At 38.7% G+C, this 25,684-nt stretch overlaps 2 protein-coding genes across 5 annotated transcripts; both read right to left on the minus strand.

Moving 5' to 3' along the window:
• Window positions 1-11,359: 11,359 nt before the first annotated feature.
• dynll2a (dynein, light chain, LC8-type 2a) lies at window positions 11,360-15,261 on the minus strand. Its single transcript, XM_088344914.1, has 3 exons — window positions 15,093-15,261; window positions 14,545-14,721; window positions 11,360-12,436 (listed from the first exon to the last, which is right to left on the minus strand). The coding sequence occupies exons 2-3, from the start codon at window positions 14,674-14,676 to the stop codon at window positions 12,299-12,301; spliced, it is 270 nt and encodes an 89-aa protein (XP_088201040.1). The 5' UTR covers window positions 14,677-14,721; window positions 15,093-15,261; the 3' UTR covers window positions 11,360-12,298.
• A 327-nt stretch (window positions 15,262-15,588) lies between these two features.
• Window positions 15,589-23,619, minus strand: srsf1a (serine and arginine rich splicing factor 1a). Of its 4 annotated transcripts, XR_015851456.1 has the most exons (6): window positions 23,205-23,619; window positions 21,171-21,361; window positions 17,843-18,015; window positions 17,434-17,665; window positions 16,262-16,353; window positions 15,589-15,997 (listed from the first exon to the last, which is right to left on the minus strand). XR_015851456.1 is itself a non-coding variant. In XM_088344912.1 (5 exons), exons 1-4 carry the CDS (start codon window positions 23,390-23,392, stop codon window positions 17,444-17,446), a joined length of 774 nt encoding a protein of 257 aa, XP_088201038.1. In that variant the 5' UTR covers window positions 23,393-23,619; the 3' UTR covers window positions 15,589-16,353; window positions 17,434-17,443. The 4 variants fall into 4 exon arrangements, 2 of the variants coding, with proteins under 2 accessions (XP_088201038.1, XP_088201037.1); XR_015851455.1 differs by having other exon boundaries at window positions 16,262-17,665; XM_088344912.1 differs by having other exon boundaries at window positions 15,589-16,353.
• Between the last annotated feature and the right edge of the window lie 2,065 nt (window positions 23,620-25,684).

The raw sequence follows: 25,684 nt of genomic DNA on the forward strand, positions 1-25,684 counted from the left end.
TGAAATAGCAAATCAATTAGTCACTGTTTTCTTCCTGACCAGGCCCCACTGCAAAATTTCAGAATGCAATTCCTGCAAGTCAAAAAGTTTCCATTTATCTGGTCCACAATGAATTCCTCCTTATGTTATTTAGCATGGGATTGCTTGGATTAGCAATATGAATTAAGCAACTCGTCTTTTCAGTCCCATTGAAAGGTTTAAATTGAAAATGTTTGTCTTAATAGTCATTTATATTCGTTAAAATTGAAATACGTGGTCCTATGTAAACCCGTCGCCATACCATAGACCTGTTTCTGGATACAACGCATGTGTTTTCCCCGAACTCATTGAGTAGAGACATGTTTCGCTGAAATTCGACTGCGATTAGTTTCTTTTGTTTTGTTTTTTTCTTACTCGATCTTCATTTGCTCCCAAGTAAGTAAGCCTACCACCCTAGCGGAAATAAGAGGTTTCGAACATGCGGGGTCCAAAGGTACAAAACGACTTCTTTTCAAGAGGCCGCCATCTTTTTATGGTTTCGTCCGATAGCGCACTTGACACACAACTCTTCGAACACGTCAACATGTACAGTACATTCCATTGGATAACATAATTATCGATGATCAATGTGGGTTTTTTTTCGTAGTGTTTTGGAATTTGTGAAAATGTGCTGAAGTCTTCCTTCCCCTCCCCTAAAACAAAAGCTTTCTTATCTGGGCCAAACCCTTTATGGACCATCACCTCATCACCTCGTAATCGCATAAACTCGTAATGCCGCTGCTGTCAAGGATAAGATCCTACGTTTATCATAAGCACATGATTTATGCAAGCAATTGTAGCAGAACTACCCATACTCACGCTTGGTACTTAAGAGGATTAGATAGTTATGTGACTAAAATATTAAATAAAAGGAAACGGTAAGTACAAAAGTTGATTTTCTTTTTTTTCTTTACATCCGGACAAGGAGCTCGGTTTTCATTCTTCATTCATCAAAGCTGCTTTACTTCTGAAAACTTTTACCACAATTTTAAAACCAAAAAGATCCCACCGTATGTAGAAATAAATGAATAAATAGACAAATCCGTACAAATATTAGCCATATAAATCAATGAACACATTCATAAATCACGTAATACCGAAATACATGACACGAATGTTTTTTTATTTATTTATTTATGCATTTTACCATCTATTTTGCCATTTATTATTTTCACTATTTTGTCATTGTATTTTATCAGTTGTTTTGTTATGTATTAAGTCGTGTATTTGGCTATTTATTTCGTAATTGCCATGTATTTAGTCTCAACAGATTTTATTCAAATGAGGGGGGCGGGTCAAACTGGCTGAGCTGTTCACCCATTGGTTGTTTGGTGTAATAGTCAAGTCATGTAAAAAATAATAACAGATGTTGTCAATATAAAATATAGGTTAGTCATATGCTATAGAATAGAAGTGTGTTTTAGGCTTGGATTTAAATTTAATAGCCAACTCGTTCATTACTGATCAATCAATAGGTAAAAAGTACAGGAAGCTGAGCCAACTACTCATTTAAATAACATTTTGTTGTGACAAAATACACATAATTACATCACGGAATACATAACGAAATATACTGCAATGAATAAACAAGAAATTGAATGACAAAATGCATACATTTTTCATTAAGTTGCATTTGTGTCATATGTGTAAGTATCACATCATTTATTTATGAGTTTATTTACTTATATGGCATACTGTTTATTTGTTTCTATTTATACATTTAGTTGTACATATTGTATGAACGGTTCTCCATAGACAATAGCCACAAGAAGGCACCATAATACAAACCCGCATACATACATTAGTGATCGACAATTGCAATGCATTCTGTAAACGGAAATGATGATGACTTGTTCTTTGCAGAGGATAACGAACCCATTCTCTTTGCTTATGTGATGATACAAGTTTGTTTCTTTCATAAAATCAACTTTTTTATAAAAAATCATCAATTGGTTCCAATTTCACATTTTTGAGGGGCATTGTGCTTTTATCTCCCGCCATATCGCAGCATCGCAAGCAGACATGTGACGGTAGGTAACATAAAGCCATAAAGGTTTACGAGAGGCCCGCACAACATTGGCTTTTGTAAAAGACGCTTTCGGACTGCTTATGGGCCGCTCTGGTATTTGAGGGTAATTTTCCTGAAAATTCGATCTGTTGGCCTGATAATAAAGCAGTTTATTGCCGGTTTTGACCCGTGCACTATTTGGTCTCTCAATAACAACGAAAAGTCAACAACATATTGCAACAATGCAAAGTCTCTTAAGCTGAGGGCCTTTGGGGTCCTTCCTAATCTTTTGAACGGCTCCATTAATGAGCCTAATGGCATGTGGGCGATACCGCACTTGAGCGAAACCGCACAGGGTGACCGCCTCACAGTTTTGCTTCGTGGTGCAGCAAAGCAGACCGGGCAGGGAGGTGGGGAGGGTGATATTTATGAAGCATGTCTCGTCCCCCACCCTCACCGCCTCTGGGTGCCCTACAAACAAGGACAAAAACACACACACAGTCATTTGAATGCAGTAATCTAATATTAAAGCAGTGCTTCTCAATTACTTTTGTTACAATATTACAAAATATATTCACATTATTTTGCATCGTACATTGTTGAGAGCATATTCATTCATTCATTATCTGCACCGCTTATCCTCAGTAGGGTCCCAGGGGTGCTGGAGCCCATCCCAGCTGTCTTCGGGCAGTGGGCAGGGGGCACCCTGAACTGGTTGCCAGTCAGTTGCAGGGCACACAGGGACAGACAATTCACTCGCTCATTCACACCTAGGGACAACTTTGACCGGCTTGTTTTTGGAATGTGAAAGGAAACCGGAGTGCCCGGAGGAAACCCACGCAAGCACAGGGAGAACGTGCAAACTCCACACAGGAAGATTCAATCTCATTACCTCAGAACTGTGCCGCACACGCACTAACCACTGCCCCGCCATGCTGCCTGATAGCATATTATTTTTCAAAAAGAAATTTGAATATTGTTTATTTACTGCACAGCAATTTAATTTCTGTGAGGCTGAAGATTGTTATTTGAAGGGACACGTTGTACTAATGACCACTAGGGGTCGCTGGATTGTGTAGTGCAGGCATGTCAAACTCAGTTTGGCTTGGGGGCCGAATCCAGACTTCTCAGGTGGGCGGGAACAGTAAAAAAAAAAACGCCAAATATTTTGCTTTGTTTTTCAATACTCTGCTTGATCACTCTGTGTACATTTGTAACCTACCCTATAAATTACAATCACAAATGGAATGGCACATTTTCTAAGAACATCACATTCATTCACAAACAATGGAAAAAAATGATTTACAAATATTAGCAACTTTTTTTATTCTAATGGTTCAGTAGATGCAGCTTTACCAACTCCCCACATTAAAACAAACTCAAGTGGGGGCTAATAATAAAAATACGCTTGCCTTGATTGTCAAAGAGTTTTATAAATAAATAAATAAATAATAATAAAAATCTAAGAGCTTTAGCATTGAGCGGGCAATAACATCAGAACAAATTACAGAGAAAATACTGCACAATATTGTCTTTAGCATGACCTTTTTCTTTATTATTGTATTGTTCTCAGCAAAGGGATGCTGCTGGAAATGTGAATTTCACTGCAGGGATGAATAAAGTATCTATCTATCTATCTATCTATCTATCTATCTATCTATCTATCTATCTATCTATCTATCTATCTATCTATCTATCTATCTATCTATCTATCTATCTATCTATCTATCTATCTATCTATCTATCTATCTACACCAGACTGGACGTCAGCTCTTTTACACTTTCACTGCTCTGTTGTAGTGCAAAGGAGCATTTCATTCATTGTGATAGATAAACAGCTAGAGACTTGCTCTTTTTTCATACATACTCAGAAATTTAAGGCGCGTCGGATTGAGTGTTCCCTCTAAACTGCGCGCGTGCGCAATTGCGCACTGCTCGCACATTCTCAGCGCACAAGAAAATCTAGCCAGCGCACAAAAATGAGGGCTCAAAATTACTAATTAAGAAGCGACTCATGTCAAAGTTACAGTGCATGAAGGTAAAAATACACGGGTTCCCCTGACGTTGTGTCCTAAATGCGGTATTTTGGAGTCGAATGAGAACGAAGTTGAGTAAAGTTAGTAGAGTTTGTCGGGGAACCGGTTTCTTCGGCACGGCTCACAAGAGGAACCGGCTCTTTCGGGTCCTAAACGGCTCTTCGGGTTGTTTTTGCTTCTTTAATCCTAACGTGACCAAATATTATGTAAAATTATGCACAAAATGACTTAAAGGAAGGGGAGAAAAGAACAAAAAAGAAAAAAATACCAAAATGAAAAAGTAGTGAAAAACTGAGAAAAAAAAGGAGAAAAAGAAGGAAAAATTTAGAAAAAAAAGGCAGACAAAAAGAAAAGAAAGAAATGTAGGAAAAAAGTAAATAGAGAACAAAAAGAAAAAAGTAACAGCTCTGAAAAAATAAATACAATGAGATTTTTTTTAAGGAATTTTTTAAAAAGTTGAAAAAAAACACGGAAAAAAGAAGAAAAAGTTTGTGTTGCATTCAAATAATTTGAAATTATATCAAGTGAATCTTGTTGCCAACATTGTACTTCCACTAAAAAATGTGATTAAGTACAGTTCTGTTTACAACCGACTAAATAAGCCCCCAAAAATGATAATATTATGCGACAAAATATATCAGGAAATAAAAAGAAATGGATATCTTGTGAAAGAATTGTAAGAACAAACGACGTTTGTAGGCCGTACAACCTTTGCAATAGTAGATGAGTCAATTCATTCAAAATAGAAAAATAATTTAGCATTGCTGGAAACTCAGCAAAATGTAACTTGATGTCAAGTTTTGGACATGTTTGATAATTAATTATCTTGCCACACTTGGGATTATGGTTGCTCACTGTTGTTTCAAGCGCTGCTCACCGACTTTATGTGAACGCTCAGACCCGTGGAAAATTAGAGGGGACATTGGTCGGATTCAATTATCCAATGGGCCAGATAGGGCCTGCAGGCCGTATGTTCCCTGGTATGGTGCAACAGAAAAGGAGTGCTATAAAACACAAGGAAAGATACAAACTACAGACACCAAGGGCATAAGTTTGGTCTTGGCATTAGTGGGAACACAGCACATATTTTTAAATGATCACATAAAAATGGAGGGGACAAAACAATGTTTGCTCGATATTGGTGGGCACATGTCCCCTCCGTCCATGACAAAAATTCCACTAGGAAAAAAATCAAAGTGATAAAACATCACTATTGTTTTTTTTTTCTTTCTTTTTTTGCAAAGCCTTACACACTATTTTCGATTATTATGGTACCACAAGCAACAAGAAGGCAGACAATCATAACAGCTCAGAACAGGTTATATGATAGTTCGTTTTTTGTGTTTATTATTCAAATCAATCTATTTTTTTCCTGAATTAAGTTATTTATACCACTAGCAGGCGCTAAATAACACACAAGGTCCCTTTAGCAATGTGGATATGTGTTTTTAAACTGAACGTATCCAGTGCACTTGACAAAGGCCAAGACAAAGCTGCCCTCTTGTGGTCACAATTCGAAGTTGCAAAAAGAGACGGAAAAAGCGTCAAGTGAATGAATGGCTGTAGCTATTTGTAGACAACAAATTCTAATGGAACATATTAAGCGATGGCAATTGTCATCAAGCATGTATCGTCATTCAAATAGCATAAATGCAAGCATGTTGTAAACTCCTATTTCCATGATAAAGCTGACATTTTCATTATGTTCTTATGAATAAGCCCGACACAGAAATGAATCTGTGGAGCGTCTGATTCTCATTAATGCCCCCAGTAAATAAACAACATTCGCAGTAAAATGCCGAAATTGGCCGTTTTCGACCCACACACGGGTAGGCATTTGTTTTACTCGGCATTTTCGCTCCTTTGGCTTTTTTGGTCCCTTGTTGACCCTTTTTGAGTTTTGAGTCATTGACTGTACTCAAATACACCCACAGACATCCTTTATTCGCTTGTTGTGATATGTTTTTCTATAATAACCTACAGTAGCTCCTGAGCGGCATTGAAGGCTAGCTGTAGGCTGGCTAACTATATAGGCTTTATGAGACAAAATGAGTCAGCATCTTGGCTTGATAAATTAAGTGACATTAAAATATTCCGTGTGCTGTAGTTGTACAAAGTTCTTTTCACAACAAAAAATAAAATAAAAAATAAAATAAATATATTATATTGGTTAATCACAAATTATGAAAAATACGAACTTATTCGGTTGGGTGGGCGTCCAAATTTCGACTTTTCGGGCACTTTTTATACCGCCTATGATATACCGAGCGAATTTCAAAGAGATCCAGCATCCTTGTGGACAGCTATTCCTCCTAATAAACGACGACAACGGCACCGTAAGGACAGAAAACAGAATTGGGTTGCCGTGCAGGTAGATGTGTGAAGCGTGCGAAGTCTAAGGAGCAAGAAGGACGCGAGGATGTAACTAATTCCACCATTCATTCCTCGCCGGACTCAGCGCACACGAACAGCCACAACGGCGGCATCTTTTGAAGATCTCTACAAAGACTACAAAGACTTCAGCTAAGTCAAATGATTCAGCCAAGCTAAAATTTGGTCTTTTAAATATTAGATCGCTTGCTCCTAAAGCTTTACTTGTTGATAACATTATTCGTGATTATAAACTTAACTGTACGGGTCTTTGTGAAACTTGGTTACGCCCGGATGAGTATTTAGCGCTAAATTATGCTTCACCCCCTCACTACGCGAGTAGCCATGTAACACGCACGTTGAAAAAGGGTGGCGTGTCGCGCTCATTTCTGAAAAATCGCTCAAATTTAATCCTCGTACCTCTAATAATTACAAGGCGTTTGAGGCTCTTGTGATGCGGTCCTCTCTATTGTCAATTTATGTAATAATTATCTATCGCGCACCTGGGCCATACACAACTTTTGTCTGAACTAGTAACCTATGCAGACAAAATTATAATTATGGGGGACTTTAACATTCATATGAACTCCCCACTCAGTTCACTTACTATTGCGTTTAAGTCTCTAATTGATGCATTTGGTTTTAATCAACTGGTTGATTTGCCAACCCATAAAGATGGGAACACGCTAGACTTGATTCTGACTCGAGGAGTTTTAACCTCAAACATTATGGTGTTACCGTGTACTACCGTTATCGCGGATCATTATTTAGTTACATTTGAGGTGCAAGCTAAATGTAGTGTTAAAAAAGCTGAAGGATTTAGCGGACGCAATATAAGCACTGGCACAGTTTCTGAGCTCTTTGAACTCCTTCCTGGAGCAGTTGCGTCCTTTCCTTCATACAATGGCTCGATTGACTCACTCATGAATGAGTTCAATACCACCCTGACTAGTGTCCTGGATTCAATAGCTCCCATAAAGCTAAAATCACGTCCTAAAAGACGCACGCCTTTGTTTACTGACGAAACTAGAACCCTTAAACAAGAATGCAGGAAATTGGAAAGAAAATGGCGCGCTACAAAGCTTGAGGTTTTCCATCAAACCTGTTGTGACAGCTTGTTAAAGTATAAAGCAGCCCTTGCCTCTGCAAAATCGGCCTACCTTTCGAAGGTGATTGCGTCTCAAAAGAACAATCCCAAAGCACTTTTTGACACTGTAGCATCGCTTACAAGGCAACAGACTGTCGCAGATAGTTCGACGCACTCTGCTCATGACTTAATGGTCTTCTTTACTAGGAAGATTCAATGCATACAGGAAGAAATTGCTAAAGAAATTATTAATACCACACATATTAAAGGGCTGAAATCTACAGATGCACGACAGGGTGGCTGTCCTGGGAAATTGTCCGGTTTTAGTGAACTGTCACTTGATGATCTCAAACAGGTGGTGAATGCGGCCAAACCGACAACTTGCCAGTTCGACCCGCTCCCAGGTTCACTTATTAAAAGTCTTTTTGGCGTCCTTGGACCTTCAGTTCTAAATATTATAAACATATCACTCTCCTCAGGTGTAGTTCCAGCAGCTTTTAAGTCCGCCGTTATTAAACCCACACTGAAACGACCCAACCTTGATCCAGAAATCTTAAGTAATTATAGACCTGTGTCAAACCTACCTTTCCTCTCTAAAGTACTTGAAAAAGTAGTGGCACAGCAGCTGAATGTTTTCATATCCGAGAATAACCTTTTTGAATCCACGCAATCAGGATTCAGGGCTAACCACTCTACTGAGACAGCTCTGATCAAGGTAACAAATGATCTCCTACTGGCAATGGATTCTGGCGCTTCATCACTTTTGCTGCTGCTGGATCTTAGTGCTGCTTTTGACACAGTGCACCACAATTTCCTACTAGAACGGTTGGAAAAATGGATTGGTCTCTCAGGAACCGTCCTCTCGTGGTTCAGATCCTACCTCTCAGATAGGACGCACTGTGTTAAATATGGTGAAATGACGTCTGAGCCCTTTAATGTTACCTGCGGTGTTCCGCAGGGTTCAGTGCTTAGCCCCCTTCTTTTTAGCATTTACATGCTTCCATTAGGTGATATTATTCGCAAGTACAATATCAGCTTCCACTGCTACGCAGACGACACTCAACTATATCTTCCGTTGGAGGAATCTCCCACACTAAACTGTGGAAACTTGGAGGCCTGCCTCATTGAGATAAAAGAGTGTATGTCACTCAATTTCTTGCGTCTTAACTCTGAAAAGACCGAAATGTTAGTCATTGGTCCATCTAAATGCCGTGACTTATTCTCAAAAACTGCTGTGAACATTGACAAATGTCACATCACACAGAGTGACTCAGTTAAAAATTTAGGTGTCATATTTGACCCTGATCTATCCTTTGAAATGCATGTAAAGAAAATTACTAGAACCGCTTTCTTCCATCTTCGTAACATTGCTAAAATCCGTTCTATACTGTCCCAGTCTGATGCGGAAATTATAATTCATGCATTTGTTACCTCCCGTCTTGATTACTGTAATGCACTACTCTCTGGTGTCCCGAAGTCTAGAATCAAGTCTCTTCAGCTGGTACAAAATGCCGCAGCGAGGCTTTTAACTAGGACAAAAAAGTACGATCACATAACACCGATTTTGGCTAACCTGCATTGGCTCCCAGTTAGCCATAGATGTGATTTCAAGGTTCTCTTAGTATTATACAAAATCATACATGGACTTGCTCCCTCTTATCTTTCAGATCTGATTTGCCCCTATGTACCGGTCCGAAGCCTACGATCTGAGAGTGCCGGTCTTCTGGTGATCCCAAGAGCAAAGAAGTGTTCTGCTGGTTCGAGAGCGTTCTCCATCCGGGCACCGGTGCTGTGGAATGCTCTTCCCCCTGAGATCCGATCTGCAACCTCAGTGGAAATGTTTAAATCTAAACTTAAAACTCACTTCTACTCCATAGCATATGAATAACCTACTCTTCTCGTCGGCTGAAAAATAGTCTGTGTGATATAGTGTAATAATCTGTAAAGCCCCGTGAGACTCTTCGTGATTTCGGGCTATACAAATAAAAATGACTTGGCTTGACTTGACTATATAATCTCACTTTTGGGACACGTGAATGAAAATGGAACTCCAATAAAATTGTCCAGCGCATTGACAATTCGCTAAACACGTTTTACCTTTTAAACAAATTTACATTTTTTTTTTATTGTAACTGCTTTGGCCTTGGTGTTTGTTGACCAATTGAATAACTTTACTCGATCAAATATTTCATAAATACAGTTTTAGGGACAGTGTGTAGTATTTCGCCTCTAGATGTTGCTGAATTGTGTCATGAAACCAAAGATGAGTGCTAAAGGCACAAAGAAGACGAACTATGGAGACTCGGTGACCAAACAGCAGTTTTTTCTCTTTTTTGTTTGCCAAGCCGCCTTTCAAAATGTTTTTTTTGTTTTGCTTCAATACCGGTATCTTTAACCGTAATATGGCAGATAATTACATCTGCTTCTTCTAGGCGAGGCTCATTTTAGAAGATAAATACAACTTTTTTCTCGTACGAGTATTTGATAACATGAAGGTATATATAGATAAGTTTTAATGATTTTTTTTTCCACCACTAAGAAACCCTACAGAATACACTTTCCTTTATGGTGGTTTTAAGCCATTTGTCTATGTTGCCTAAAATATTTTGGCATTCCATTGGCTTACAAAAAAAAAAGATATTTCTACAATGTGTCCTTTTAAACACGATTCAGATATTATGGGATGTTTGCATACTACTAAAATGTAAAATTCAGTGTTTTTTAACAGACTTAGATTAACATAACCGGAGCATGCAATTACAATTACTCTTTTTCCTCTAAAGCGATTATCTCATCTCATTAACTGCACCGCTTATCCTCAGTAGGGTCGCGGGGGCGCTGGAGCCCATCCCAGCAATCATCGGGCAGTGGGCAGGGGACACCCTGAACTGGTTGCCAGCCCGTCGCAGGGCACACAGGGACAGACAATCCGCTCGCTCATTCACACCTAGGGACAATTTTGACAGGCCAATCTACCTGAAATGCATGTCTTTGGAGTGTGGGAGGAAACCGGAGTGCCCAGAGGAAACCCACGCAAGCACGGGGAGAACATACAAACTCCGCACAGGAAGCCCAGTAGCTGGATTTGAACCCACACAGGAGGTCCCCAAGACCTTAGAACTGTGCCTGCACACGCGCTAACCACTGCGCCGCCATGCTGCCCTAAAGCGATTTTTTCATGTGAAAACTGAAATACTAACATTTGCTTCTATAAAAAACCTTCAATGTAAGAATTTAGCCGTTTACCATATCGCTGAGCTCACCTTCTAAACCAGTGTTTTTCAACCAGTGTGCCGAGACCTTGTTTAATGTGCCACTGGAATTTGCCCAATTTTATCTTTCATAAAAAATCAGGCCATTATTCAGTATTTTTTCTATCTTCAGAGGAGGAACTGTAATAGGCATCCATATCAGTAGGTGGCAGTAGATTTTTATATACTTTTGATGTACTAATCTGCTCATGAGCTAGCACAGGACATTTAATAACTTAATTTGTTTAGCAAAGCGGTTTAAGAATGCACTCTAAAAAAATCAAAACATAAATGAAGCACATGATTCCTTTTTCTTTTAAATATTTTCTTTTTATATACTAATTATCTGCTTATGAGGTGGTACAGTGAAATATTTGACAACTTCATTTTCAAACATTCTCTACGGACGGTGTGCCTCAGAACTTTATTATAAATAAAAATGTACCTTAGTTCAAAAAGGGTTGAAAAACAGTACTAACCGACAAAAATGACTTTTCACTGCTGTTTATCAAGTTTTATTTACTTTACTATACATTTTCTCTTGGCGACAGCTAGCAGTAATTGGTAAAGTGACTGTTCTCAGGCGAGATGTGCTTAGTGCGAGTAGCAGCTTTAATATTTACAACAGAGATAACGACAACATGCCAGAGGCAAACTCCACTTAACAGGAAGACTTCTCTTTTGAAAGAAAAAAAAGGTCAAAGCCAATGTTTAGCATCACACCAGACATTTTGGAGTTTCAAAAAGACAGTTGAAATTCTAAGTCAAAATGCTTGGTCCTAGCCGACAACTGAAATACAATATCATTATAAACCACATGAGTGCCTGACAAACTAGCTGCAATTATACAAGCTGTATCCAATTATTCTGTTTGCAAATAGAAGGAAAATTAAAGTGTTGTTCAATTAGAAAACATGCAAAAACAAAAATTATTTAAAGGCTAATTCAACAATGCCATCCATGGTAAACTGAAGCGCTAAAGTGCATGCAAACAAGGTGGAAAACTGGTACGACCATTTTGTGAAAGCAATCCCAATCATTTTGTTTTTCTTTAACCAATTTGACAATACGACAACAGTTGTGTTAATGGAAAGAAGTCTTGGAAAGTTGAAATTTCTGACAGCAATACATGGAAAAAAATACAAGTTCGTTGCTTTGATTAGTAAAATGTTATAGAATAAGTTCCAGAACCCAACTTTTTTGGTCACATAAATAAGTGCCAATTGCTGTGACAATATACGGTCAGGACACCTCATCATATGAATAAACTGCAAAGTTGGGCAGCCTTCTTTTATTTTATAACGAACTTGCAAACACGTCGGAATTCAACAAATTAAACAAAAATATTGTGTTGCATTCAACTGGACACCAACGGGTCATCTCACATGGATCGAAGTATGAAATAAAGTTTTCAGCTATGCAGCACAGCATCCTCGTCATTCACGGCACAAGATGCCTTGGCCTTAAGATAGCATCCAGGCGTCAAAACCAAAACAGAGAACAAAAGGGCATAATGGGGTGAAAGGTCTCAGCCAGACTTAAAGAGCAAGATGGCGACCTGGCCCAAGTAGAAGTAGATGAAATGTTTGGTCTCGTGAGTCACGTAGCTGCCGAAGTTTCGACCCACAATGCAGTGCCAAGTAGGGTTGTACTTCTTGTCAAATTCCTGAAGAGGGAAAAAAGTGAATATTAGCACTTTTAAGTGGGGGAGATTATATATATATATATATATATATATATATATATATATATTATATATATAAAATCATTTGCCTATAAAATGCATTTTGAAGAAATTCCTGGGCTCTGATGTCATGTGAATCACACCAGCAAGCCAGTTACCCTATTGGTTTACTTGTAAACTGATCAAAAAAAGTTCAGTGACGTGACATAGGTTGGTGCAGCGATGGTACAATAAATGACGAGCATCCCAATAATAATAATAATAAATCACACAGAGAGCTAACATTGACTAAACCAGCCGGGACACGGCAGGCTAGCCGGCTACGATATAGGGACGAACCGGGACCAATCAGCGGAAAAAAAGGGAGACTGGCTGACCGAACACATGCAGTAAGCAACCAGGATAACCGTCACCCATGGAAGCAACAAACACGAAACCAGCTGGGAGAAAAAACAATGAGTAAGGCAGGCTGGCCAGCGAGTCTACTGCTAACGGGGCTAACCTAGACTAAACAGATCAAAGCGGCAACCTTTTCAGCAGCTCCCGTTATCTCGTACTTTTTGTGATTTATTGTTTACTTCTTCCTCTGTTTATCATCCCGTTTGACAACTATACTTTGGATTACTTTCTATCCTATGGACATGGGTGTTTTACGCACAAAAATGCGTTTATTCGAGGAATCAACTGCTTGCCCTGAAAAAATCTCATGCCGGCGTGATGAGGGGGCCTATCGTAGATGAAGAGCCGGAGCTAGCTAAGCAGCTAGCGGTGTTAGAAGTCTTCGGTACCGTCCGTAATCATGGTAAACGCGAACTCTATACCAAATAAGACCGACGAACTGGCTGTGCTGGTGAAAAACAAAGCGCACAGGGAGTGCAGTTGCTGTGTTTAACGGAAACGTGGCTCACATTTAGCATCCCGGACGCTTATGTGTGGCCACCCGGAGCTAACCGGCTTCAGCGCCGTTAGACAGAGACGCGGAAGCCTGCGGGAATCGGAGAGGATGTGGACTCGCTAACACGAGGTAGTGTATCCCTGGGCACAAAGATTTCCATCTACCGCAGGGACGTCGAACTTTTGGACTAGCGTGTGACGTCATCCACTATGCTAAACTACAACAAGCACCCAGAGGGCATCATGTTAATCTGTTTAATAAACAACAAGGGAGACTGGTGGAAGTGTGAATTTCCCTACGGGGATGAATAGAGTGTCTAACTATCTAACTGGAAGCCCTTCGGAGCACGCAGGCTAACAGGAAGCTATCTGGAAAATGTATTGATTGCAAGACAAGTGGCAAAAAACAGGAAAGTCACAATCACATACCTAAAATTGAGGCAAAGATCAAACAAATATACAAGTGTTACCAGATGATGTAGCATTTCATTATAAACATTCAATTTTTATGCATTTCTGGCTTTGGAAAAATGCACACCTTCACTAAGAAGCCTGTTGGGATTTTCTTTCATTAAAAATAGGCAAAAAGGAGACTATAAGGCGCATGAATATAAAATCACTGATAGTAGTGAAACAAGATTTTGCAATGCTAGAAATAAAAGATTCATTCATTCATTGCTGGCTGGCTACAATATGAAGTAGCATTTTATTGCAATTGTGCATTTCCAATTTTAGTTTTTGTAACTCACGTTTCAATATGGTGCAAAGGACTATAAGGAACACTGAATTTTTTTTTTTTTTTTTTGAGGATCTCCCAACCCCATTTCCTGTGGTGTGCCTTGGGTGAGTACTGCCTGGCAGGACATATCCCTCTGCAGGCTGTGTGCCTTATAGTCCAGAAAACACAAATTTAAGATCGGGGTGGGGGTGTATCTATTTTCTTAAACACTTTGATCGGGCAGTGTGCCTAAATATTTTTGGGGGAGAAGTGTGCTTTGGCTCAATACATTTTTAAGAAACACTGAAACAAAACATCCATCATCCGTATTCTGCGTGAAATCATCAGTGCAAGTTTAGTGGTCATATCAGTTTACAAATATGTGACTGATGCAGAATAGTGCATTTTTATAGACCGCCTTTACTAGCCATGTGCATAAGCAACCTCTTTTGACAGAAATGAGAAGTGACTAGGTCACCTTCTTGATATAGGCTGCAATATCCTTCTCGATGTTATACTTCTCCATGGCCTGCGTGGCGCAGTCCACGGCGTCCTGCTGCATGTCTTCGGACATGTCTGCATTCTTGATGACGGCTTTTCTGTCAGTCATGACGACGGCGAGGATGACAATAAGGGAAGTGCAGAACGACGGAGCCTGTGCAAGTGTGAATGGGAGAAGAAGCAAGCAAATTATGACGGAGTTTAATTCAGGCACATGAATGGCGTGCCAATCAAACACGAGACTATCACTGCAGTAGAGCTAAACATGTAGCATTGCTCATAAGATAATCTTGTGTCGTTATTGGCTTTTTAATTTTTTTCAAACGCGTGACATACATGACTTAAACGGCAAACTTGATACAGGTGGATTGACATTACATAGCTTAATCAATTCTGCACAGAAGCATATTTCGTATTCGCCATGACCGAATTTACAATTTCCACGTATATCCCAAAAACACGTTTTGTATCTAGTGTTGAATATACAAGACGTGTTCGCCCTTAGATATATAAATACAGCCTTACCTTTAATTGACACCAAAGGATATTAAATATCCCAAATAGCAACGTTGGTCGGCAAGTTTATCAAGATGCTGTGTTCTAATTGCTTTTAACTTTCTGATGTTTTTTATACGCAACGAGCTAGGTACGTTCGCTTTCCACGCTAGCTCTCTCCGCTGGCAAGCCCCGCCCCTACGTTACGATATGCGTCGTCCTATTGGCCAGAGTCACCGCCTCTCCGCACTGTGCGGGCGTCTTCCAGCAGCTCTTCTATGCCGGCATCTTATTTCCTCCCACAATGCATCATTAGCCTTCATTAGCCTGTGACGTATAAACAGTTTCTCCTGACAAGCTTTATTTGAATACATTTCAGTTGTTTTACAACCTTCTGTGCTCGATATTAAAAACAATCTATTGGTGTTCTAGCTTATTTCTTCAAACATATTGGTGTTCTAGCTCATTTCTTCAAACATTTGGTTATGGCAGAGAAGGGTGGGGGAAAAGATCACAAAACTTGGTGTTCTTTTGATGGTTTTTTATTGTAAATGCTAGAAGAAAAGGATGATTAAGCAAAGAAATTGACATTCAAACGAGCATCGAATATGAAACCCTCCCAAATATCCCCGCATACCAGGCATCTACGATTCCATCCTTTGATCCAACTTCCTGGTCCTCTGTTATTCTCTTGTCAATTTGTTTGCCATTATTACTGAAAAAACGTTATAAAAAGGATAGGCAGGTAGCAGGCTATTGTGAAAAATAATGGAAAAAGTTGCTCCGGTTGCCCCGCTAATTAAAATTTTGTAGGGAAATCCTGGAAAACTGATCCCGTTCCCGAGCATCCATCCTTGCCTATAACGCCTTTTCCTAAAAATCGATCCAGCTCCAAAGGATTGCGATCCACTGAGCCACTCCTCTCCAATCAAAACCTTGAAATACCAGGAAGAAAATCAGAGGCAGCACGTTAGAACAGAACATACTAAAACTGGGGGCAAAAGAAAAACAAAATGCGAGAAAGAACAGGAAACAAAATCCCTAACACAATGCATGAAACGTTTTTTGTTTTGTTTACAGTTGAGAGCAAAGATGTTACATCACAAGACATTTTTGTCAGTGTAGGCCAAACAGGCACGTTTTAATTCTATGACATGCACGACAAGAATAAAACAATATCGACGGAATGTGAAGCATACCATGGCCTCCATATGATGTCCTATCCTGACCATAAAAATGAAATGTGCTCCACCATTTATTCCAAATCACTTTAATCCTTCTCTTCTGAAGTCTAAAGGAAGACACAAGGTAAAATACAGTTAAAAAAAATCGTGGCTCTTTCCTATAACAACTTTTCCCCACGATAACGAGCAAAAATATTGTGTGGCCCAACATTTTTGTGTGAGAAGGGAAAAGGGGGAGGAGAATGGCGGTGCTTTGTCACTACACTCCAAGCTCATCCAAGGTACAAGGGTGAAAAATATAATGGGCTATATCTGGGGTTGCAAAATTTTTTTAATTTCCATGGGATTCAAAGAAGTTTGAAATACTGTCCTCACGTTTTGTTGTCTATGTTGAAACTCAAATGTAGGATTTGTCAAGTCTGAAAAACGCTCATCCTGATAAACACTTTCTGTATTAAATTTGAAACAGGTGTTGTTCAAATTGCCTCAAAATTGGATATCTTTCAAGACACTATTTTTTTTAATTTGGTCAATATACAAAATCTCTGCATATCTGCAAATTAGAGACTGATGGCATAATACAGGGATGTCAAACAAAGTTTAGCTCTGGGGCCGGCCGGACTTAATGTTTTGAGACGGCCCAGATCAGGAAAAGAATGTCAACTCCAAATGTTACGGTATGATGCTTTGATCAGTCAGCCTACATTAGAAATCAACACTACATATTATGATCAGGATGAACTATTTTCTACATAACACAAATTTTCACTAATCAAGGGGAAACAATATTTTCATGTTTGGCATTTGATATCTTAACTGGTTTATTTTAATAGTTGACAGAATGGAGTTTTACACGTGAAACAACTAACAACGCTATACAAACTCAACGCTGTGCCTTAGCTGCTGGAGAGGCAATTGGTTTCGTATTAGTTTAAAAACATAATCATCACTTCGCATAGAAATAACCTAGAGATTCACTTTTTTTAAATAATCAAATTTATGGCAGGCAGAATTAAATCAGGAAAATCTAAGCTGTATTTAACAACATCAACCGAAAATTAGAAAGCTTGATGTCCCATGGAAATATACTGGAAACATTACTGACCATGACAGGAATGTTCCACCCGTTTGCAACCCTAGTTACATCACAGGCCAGGAAGGTTGGGATCAAAAGGGTATAACGCCACCAGATTTTTTTTAGGAGCGAGATCGGGATCGTGAGACGCTGTGCCGCGGCGAGTAGTTTGGTGAGGCCCGTCCACGTCCTCTGGAACCACTGCGGCTTCGGCTCCACCTTTGACTGGGAGTGCGACTGCGGCTCTTGCTCCTGCTCCGACTGCCGCGGCTGCGGGAACGTGATCGTCCGTAACTTGGGCTGCGGGGACCGTCTAATTTCACGCGAACATACGCCGTCTCTCCCTGGCGACACACAAAAGAACTGAACAATGTAGATAAGGGGGCGTAGATATGCATCCAGGGGTAGGGGGCACATTGGAGTGAGGAGTGATGTTGGTGTGCCTACAAGGGTACTCACCTCACTTGGCACACACACACACAAATCCACAGTGCCAAGTGATAAAAATGCAAACAACATACCTCATGCGAGCGGAATTTGGTGTTGTCGAGCTTTCGGACGGCATATGTCATGTCTTCCTTGCGCACAAACTCTACAACACCGGTGCCGTCCCGGTACACGTCAGCGTAGCACACGTCGCCTGCCTCGCGCATGTGGTCTTTCAGGTCCTGCCAGCTGCCGGTCTGTGGGAGCCCTGAACACACAAAATAGACACAATCATTGTCAGGAATTTGATTTACACAGATGAAAACAGATGCTTTAAAAACTACATCACAGGTGAGAAGACGTTTTTAAATCTTAGATCAGGGGTGTCCAAACTTTTGAGAAAGCAGGACAGATTAGGTAAGCTAAAAATATGTGCGGGCTGACCGACTGTTAGAAGACAGCTTCTCATTCAGACTCACAAATGTTTCAAAGCAGTTTGTAATCTGAAATGTTGACTACGAGATAGAGACGACAATATATCCCAGCCATGTCACGTTAAACTATTAATCCCATAAAGGTGTGAAGTTTCAGCCGGCAATAATTTAGTTGCTGTATCATCGGCTACCATTTACCAACGAGAAACCTGCCTGCTTAGTAAGACGATGTGTGAGTTCAGGTAGGTGAAACTACTCTATATTGTGTTTGACCAACCAGGATCGTCACACTTCGGGTTTTAACAGCGCCGGCCAATCGGAGACCAGTGTGTGTTGGTTGGGTGTGGCTGTTTGCGCAATTGTGATGGGCAGGTGTATGCTCTCAGTCAAACAGCCGGGAAGGGCGCCACCAAAACAAACGCAACAGCTAGTAGATTTAGTGGCTCATTACATTGAAAAGTAATTCATCAATTAAATTGGACTGTGAGGAAAGTCATAAGAGGTCAAAGAAATGGTGATCACCAGCAGGTGCCCCATAGATTGCTTTTGCGTCCAGGAATCGACTGTCGGGGGAGAAAACAATAGTGAGGCTTCAAGTCCTTCCTACTTCTACGGCTGGGCTAACAACTCTCACAATCCACCCTTGACAAACTTTGCTTGACACCTACGCCAGATTGATTACCCATGAAACAAATTACCTGGAGCTACAATTTGAGGAAAGCTGCTACATTTGGGACGATCGAATTTTAATCATTAACCGAGACCCTATTGAAGTCGTGGTTACCCGATGCTGCGTGTGGCTACCCAGCCGCTCTCTAAATTGCTTTCTTACTCTAAAAGAAGCCCTCGGATGTTGTCGTACTTTTGTTTACTGACCATTTATTTAACTGCAATTCTGTTTTAAGTTTTTTATGTATATCTTTATAGTTTTTGTCAAAGTCATACTTTCAGTTGGAGACGACGTCATCTCTGAGTAAGTCTAAATCTAGTACCTTTTAGGTACTTGCATCGATTGATAAAAAAAAAAAAAAAAAGGTCAGCCGAGAACAACCCTAAAAAAAGCACCACGGAAGAGGGAGTGGTTTTCTTGAGGTTAAAGCATGTCATTACTCACAAATAAATACATAGTACAGACAATGCATTTTTCTTATAAAACCACTCATCACATCAAAACTGCAATACTGATTCGAAAAATCACAATGATTTTTTTTACAAAATCATGCAGTCCAATTAGTTACTTTAAGTTAGTTGAGTCTTTAAAAAATTGAAAGTGTGGGTTTGGAAAGTGATCTCACGCTCATTCCTGTTTTTGCACTCCGTTTTATGTATTTAGAAAAATGGGTGAGGTTTGAACACACTTCAGCTTTACTTTAATAACAAACACACACAAAAAAAGATTTTCACAAACTCAGGGAAACCTTTATCAGGGTTCTTAAAGCTTGAGGCGAGTAAATACATGAATTTTTAAATCCCTTTGAAATAACATTGGACACCAAGCAGACAAAAAACACACAAAATTGAAACAAAAAAGTAAATAAATTAAAAAAATATTTTTTGCACACAATACACCGTGCCCCGTACACATTACCGGACACAGCTTTTTAGCCTTGGCGAAAAACCTTCGTCCGATAGCCACTTCTCATTAAATGTACACTTTCAAATGGTCTAAAGTAAACGTCTCTGTCAAAAGTTACTATGTGTAGTGTGGGTAGACCTATGACATGCGGCTGCGCTGAAAGGCCCGACCGAAACCACATCACCGTTTTGATAGTTCCGTTATTGTGGTCATGCAATGTTGCCACGAAAGTAAATCGGGGAATTATTAAAATAGACAAATGATAAATGTTACATAATTTTTTATGAAATGAAATGATCTGCATTTATATAGCACTTTCAAGTCAAGACTTCCCAAAGCGCTTTACATTGTGCTTCACATTTCCCCAATAGCGGCCGTGCAGCCATGTAAGGCGCTAACCTGCTTATTGGGGGTATTAGGGGTTCTGTGTCTTACCCAAGACAAAGAAATCTTCAAAAGAAATCTAAATCTTGCTAATATATTTTTAAAACTTTGGAAAATTGCATTCAAGACATTTCAATGCCAATTAAGGCCATTTTTTTAAGAAAACAAAGTCTTAAAAGGCATTTAATTTATTAAGGAACCACAGAAACCCTGGTTTAAATGAAAATAAAAAGCAACAAAACCCAGTTGAAACATCAAAATAACACTATATATAATATATATATATATATAAATATTCTTCAAATATATTATATAGCACAACATTTTGCAGGATAACTACTTCCCTCCCCCCAAATTTTTTTTGAGTCGTTCCTACAAAAATCAGAGAATTGTGCAACTTATCTCAGGAGTCGAAAAAGTTCTGACGATGAAAGGTCACATATGGCGCGTGAGGCAAAAATTATTAAGTACTGTATCAATTTAGACTTATATTTGTTTAAGTGTGCTATTTTGTGAGTTTGCACTTTGCATAAACTGTATTTGAATGAAATTCAATATTAGACCTTGCTTTGTTACAAATGCACTCATTAAAAACTAATATTCTTCAAATCTAAATGGAGGGGGAAGCCTCAAAAATCTTAATAATTGAACCACCCGATTCATAAATTCATATTGCATATTGGAAGACAGTGAGACAAAGAGTTAAACCCCTGCAATGCACAGATTTTGTCTCTTGTTTCAAACGTTTCATGCTTCCCATTATGCTCACATCTTTATACTGAGAGAGCAAGAACACATACTGCACTTTTTATAGCATCAAAAGTCTTAAGCCTGGAATACTTCTGTTTCTTCCTTCTCTTGCTGTCTTTTGTCAAAGTTGCAAGCATGCACACCAATACACATTATGCTTGACAGCTCAAAAACCAAAAAGCCTTTCAAATATTTCCTTTTAGACTTCTTTCGAACAAAACTAAAATAAAACATGACAGCTAAAATCAGAACAATAGTGCGACAATGCGACAGCCTTACCAGAAACAACCACCCTGTAATCGGAGCGCCTGGACGGTGGTCCATATCGCCCCCTGGATCCTCCCCCGGCGCTTGCACCACCGAGGCCGCCGCCGCCTCTAGAAGCTCTGCCACCTCGCGGGAACTCGACACGCAGCCGATAGCCATCGTAGTCGTATCCATCTCGGCCATATACAGCATCTTCGGCGTCCCTGTTTACAAATCGAAGATTTAAGTTGCAAAGGATATGCAAGCATTGAAAGCATGTTATTTTGCCACTCTGGATTTTGGGGAGAAGCTAAGAACCAACAATTAAAAAAAATGTTTTTTTTTTTTACCATTAAGGACATTATCACAAAGAGAAACTGAAAATAAATAACGACAAAAATTCAGATGCTTTTTTTTAAAACAGGAAATTATTGGAGAGCGGAGAGAAAAATCAGAAGTTAAAAAAAAAACCTGACACTTTTACGGTTAATTCAAAAGTTTGTTCTGGAATTAAATTAAGTACAATATTCAGTTTAAACCTTTGAGTGTATTTAAAAAAAAAAACAATAATATTAAATAGGGTATCAAGGTTATATTTTAAGTTAAAAGCAAAATCAAATCAAGCATTGATACCTAGAACGCTATAAATGAAGACATTGAATTGCCATACAAACTCTATCTACCTCTATCTTTTAAGTCTTAATTTTCATAATTTCATTTTTTCGGGGATATTCAGATTTGGGACACAATCATGCCTAAACAGCCCAACTGCGCACATCAGGCTCCCTGTTTGCAGAATGTTGTGACGTTTTTACAAAATAATTTGTGTAGCATTTTCATATTTCTACTTTTGAAAGGAGATATATGAAGGAGAGCAAAATCTTTTGGGATATTTAAGTTTTTTCCAATATATACATTGACATAGGAGCAAAGGAATTGGAATGTTATTTTAATGTTAAGTTGTTTAAGTTAAGTTCTATGTTGTATAATTTAACAAGATATTTTTAATTACAGCAAAATAATAAATACTGTAAAAGTGATTTAAGGTTTAAATTTAATATTCTTGTCTGTTTTTATTCATATTTATGTTCCAAAAACATTCAGTTTAAGTGTGTTAAAACGTTTATCCTGGTTGGCCCACGACCTTAAGTGTGGTTTGAATTTTGGCCCCTTGTGCAATTGAGTTTGACATCCCTGCCCTAGAGTATGTTTATCCTGACATTCAGAATTTTCATATTTCTGTTACATAGTCTTTATTACATATTCATCCATGAATTGCGTGTCTAATCTCGTTTTAAAACAAAGTTCTTTGCGTAATAAAGACCTAATTGTTAATAGAAGAAACTTGCATTCACGCGAACATATTAAACTAAAATTTCGGACCACCTGACTTAAAAGCACAAACTTCATATTGTTAGAATATGATATAATGAAATTGGGAATATGTTTAATTGCTGTTAAAATGTCGACAAAAAATGTTCAAACCTCATATTGTTGGAAAATTATATAATGAAATAGGGAATGTTTAATTGCTGTTAAAAGTGTCGAGAAAAATTATTCAAACCAAAAAATACCTGAGCTTCTCAAATAAAAACATGTATAACTTCAAGTCAATGTGGCAAATGAAATATACTTAGTCGAATGATTTATTACGCCGTGGAAGGTGCCAAAATTCTGTCAATTCTATTTCTAGATGCAATGTGTCATAGGCCCAAAATTATACGCATAAATTAACCAGTTTAGGACTATGTAGGTCAAATGTCTACCTTAGCATAATAAGACAATCACTTTACCTTAAATCACGCTTTGCAGAAGACCATTACCTAGGAGACCGAGTATCGAAACAAAGAGAAACACGAGTTCTTCGCATGCATTATGGAATGGTGTACACGTGTCTTTAAAGGAAATAAAATGTTGTATTAAAAAAATAAAGCAACATTAGTGAGGCAACCAACAGCTTCGGTAAAAGTGCACTCCATTCAGAGGATCGTGTATACAAGTCTAATAATTATTAGCCGTTAGCCACAAAATGGCGGCTTAGGAGCTCAGCTATCAGTAAGGACTTACCGCGGGTCTTCGAACTCAATGAAAGCGAAAGGCGGCCCTCCTCTGCGGCTTTTAAGGTCAATGTCTCGGATGGCGCCGTACTTGTAGAAGACTTGCTCCACGCTTTTGGTTCGGACATCGGGAGGGAGATTGCCCACGTAGATTCGGCAGTCGTTGTTCCCCGCCGGGCCTCGCACAACACCAGACATCGTTACTGGGTACGGCTAGATTGCTGATGCATTGAATTGAAATTGAAATGGAAAAATACTGGATGCACAATCCAGAATGAAGAGAAAATTCGCCGGAAAGTGTTGAAAAATGTCGTAACGTTTAATCTTGATTATTAGTTTAAATCTAATTTGACCGCACAATGTAAAGCTTCTGCTTCTCCTCTGGCAACTAGCCTTCCCTTTACCCCTCCGCCATTGACTTAAGTTCCTACTTCAACTACTTCCGCGAAACGTAAAGTAGTCCCCCACGAAAAAAATGCCCTTGTTTTTTTTTTTTTTTTTTTTTTTAATAATTTTTAAAAGCACTGGTGTAAATAAATACTATTTCATTGTAATCTATTTTAGGAACACTTCTTGAATCTTATTCAACATTAATAATTATTTGGTAATCAAATATGTATTAATACACAATACATGCTCATGCTGACAGCTGTAATTATGATAAAGTAATATATACATACACATGAATGCACTTGCTTCTAAATAAGCATTTTCTGGTGTTGGCATTTTGATGTGTTGATTTAGTCCTAATTGTGTGAGTTTTTAGTTATATTCTTCTCATTTTTTAAATCAGAAACATCAATAATCTAATCAAGTTAACTTTTAGTGGTAATTAATGCACCTTATAATCATCATTATTTTGCAATATTTTATTTACTCATTGTTTCTTCACTTTTCGCCTTACTATATTCATTGATCTAGGTGTGGTTGGTTTGTTGGTGGGTTGTGCTTAGTGGGTTGGTTGGCTGGTTGGTTGGTAGGTTGACTGGCAGGTTGGCTGGCTGGCTGGCTGTCTGGCTGGCCGCCCGCCTGGATGGATGGTCACTTGGTTGGTTATGGTGTGGTGTGGAGTGGTGTGGTTGTATCCCTTAACCACTAGGGTTGTTGGGGCAACACTTCTCTTGGGTGTGTCTTGGGCAAGCACAGCCTGGTAGTGCCCATCGCTCTCCATTCCAATACAATCTCGATAATCTTATAATGGTGTTCTGATTAATTTTTTTTTTTGGGGGGGGGGTCTTACTTGAGTCTTATCAAACCACATACAAGATTCAGTTTGGGCAAGGGACTGGTGTGATGCTGGTGCCGTACAAATTTTCCACTCAGTTCTCTATTCCACCCCTTTGGTATATAAATAATTGTCAGCCATTTTGAAAGTGCACTTGTGAAACACTACAGCCTTGTTCTGTACTCAGAAACACGGAAGATTCAGTTTTATTTATCTTATTTTATTGTAGTAAAAACCTCAAACTACTCACTCCAGTGCTTGTTTTACCAGTCTCATCTTGCAACCAAGATTTTGATTCAAAGACACGGAGGAAGAAAAAACGATTTCCTCCTTCACTGGGTAGAAGGACACTTGAAAAAAAAAAGAACATGTTTAGTAAGTCATCTCTGTGATAATTTAGCTATTTTTTAATTTGATTTAGTCATTAATTTATTTGTTGTGTCACTCTGACCCGAGTGACATGGCTGCTTTCTTGTGTCCCATTTCATCTGGAGGGACGAAAGCATATCCAACTTGGGTGCCGAGGTGCTTAACATGTTTGGGTGTTTGAGCATTTGGGTTGGCCATGATCTCCTGTTTTGGTGTTTTTTGCTCCTTTATATTTTTTGTGTACGTGTTTGTCTTGCTGTCGGTCACCCCTCGCGAGGGATCTGACCAGGTTAGATAGATAGATCAAATTAATTTATTTGAATCATCAACCAAGATTGTAAAAAAAAATAAGTAATCAACATTATGATTTATTTTTATTGTTAAACGCCCTCCATATTTCTTTTGTCCTTGTCTGCTGTTTGTTCTTTTGTTTTATATGTATGTAAAAATTGAGACCCTTTTTTAACTTCCACATATCATTAGAGCCATTTTCTTCCATAGGGCCATCACCACCCTAAACAAGTGCACACAAATGTGCATCGTTTTTATATCTTGCCCATGCATAGGATAATGAATTTATATTTTTGGAAATATATTGCTGCTAACGTCATTGCACTAGTTTTCATTGCATTATTCACCTGACGCACTTACAACATAGGCCAGTCTCCAAGCCTACCTTGTAAATGTTTGCTTATTTATCTTAATATTTGTTTCTGTTTGTTTTCTCTTTTAAGTCTTTTATTCCATGTATATCTTGGAGTGCCACAATTAATCTAGTTGTAAACATTTTTCGCTTCATAGTTATCAAAGAAAATAAAGACAATTATGATTTATCAACTAATATTATGATACAAAAAATGATTGGCATTGTAATATGATAATCACATTATTTCTTA

This window comes from Urocampus carinirostris, chromosome 10 (genome assembly GCF_059441175.1).
Source record: "Urocampus carinirostris isolate Australia breed hairy pipefish chromosome 10, RoL_Ucar_1.0, whole genome shotgun sequence".
In the NCBI taxonomy this organism is placed as follows: Eukaryota; Metazoa; Chordata; class Actinopteri; order Syngnathiformes; family Syngnathidae; genus Urocampus; species Urocampus carinirostris.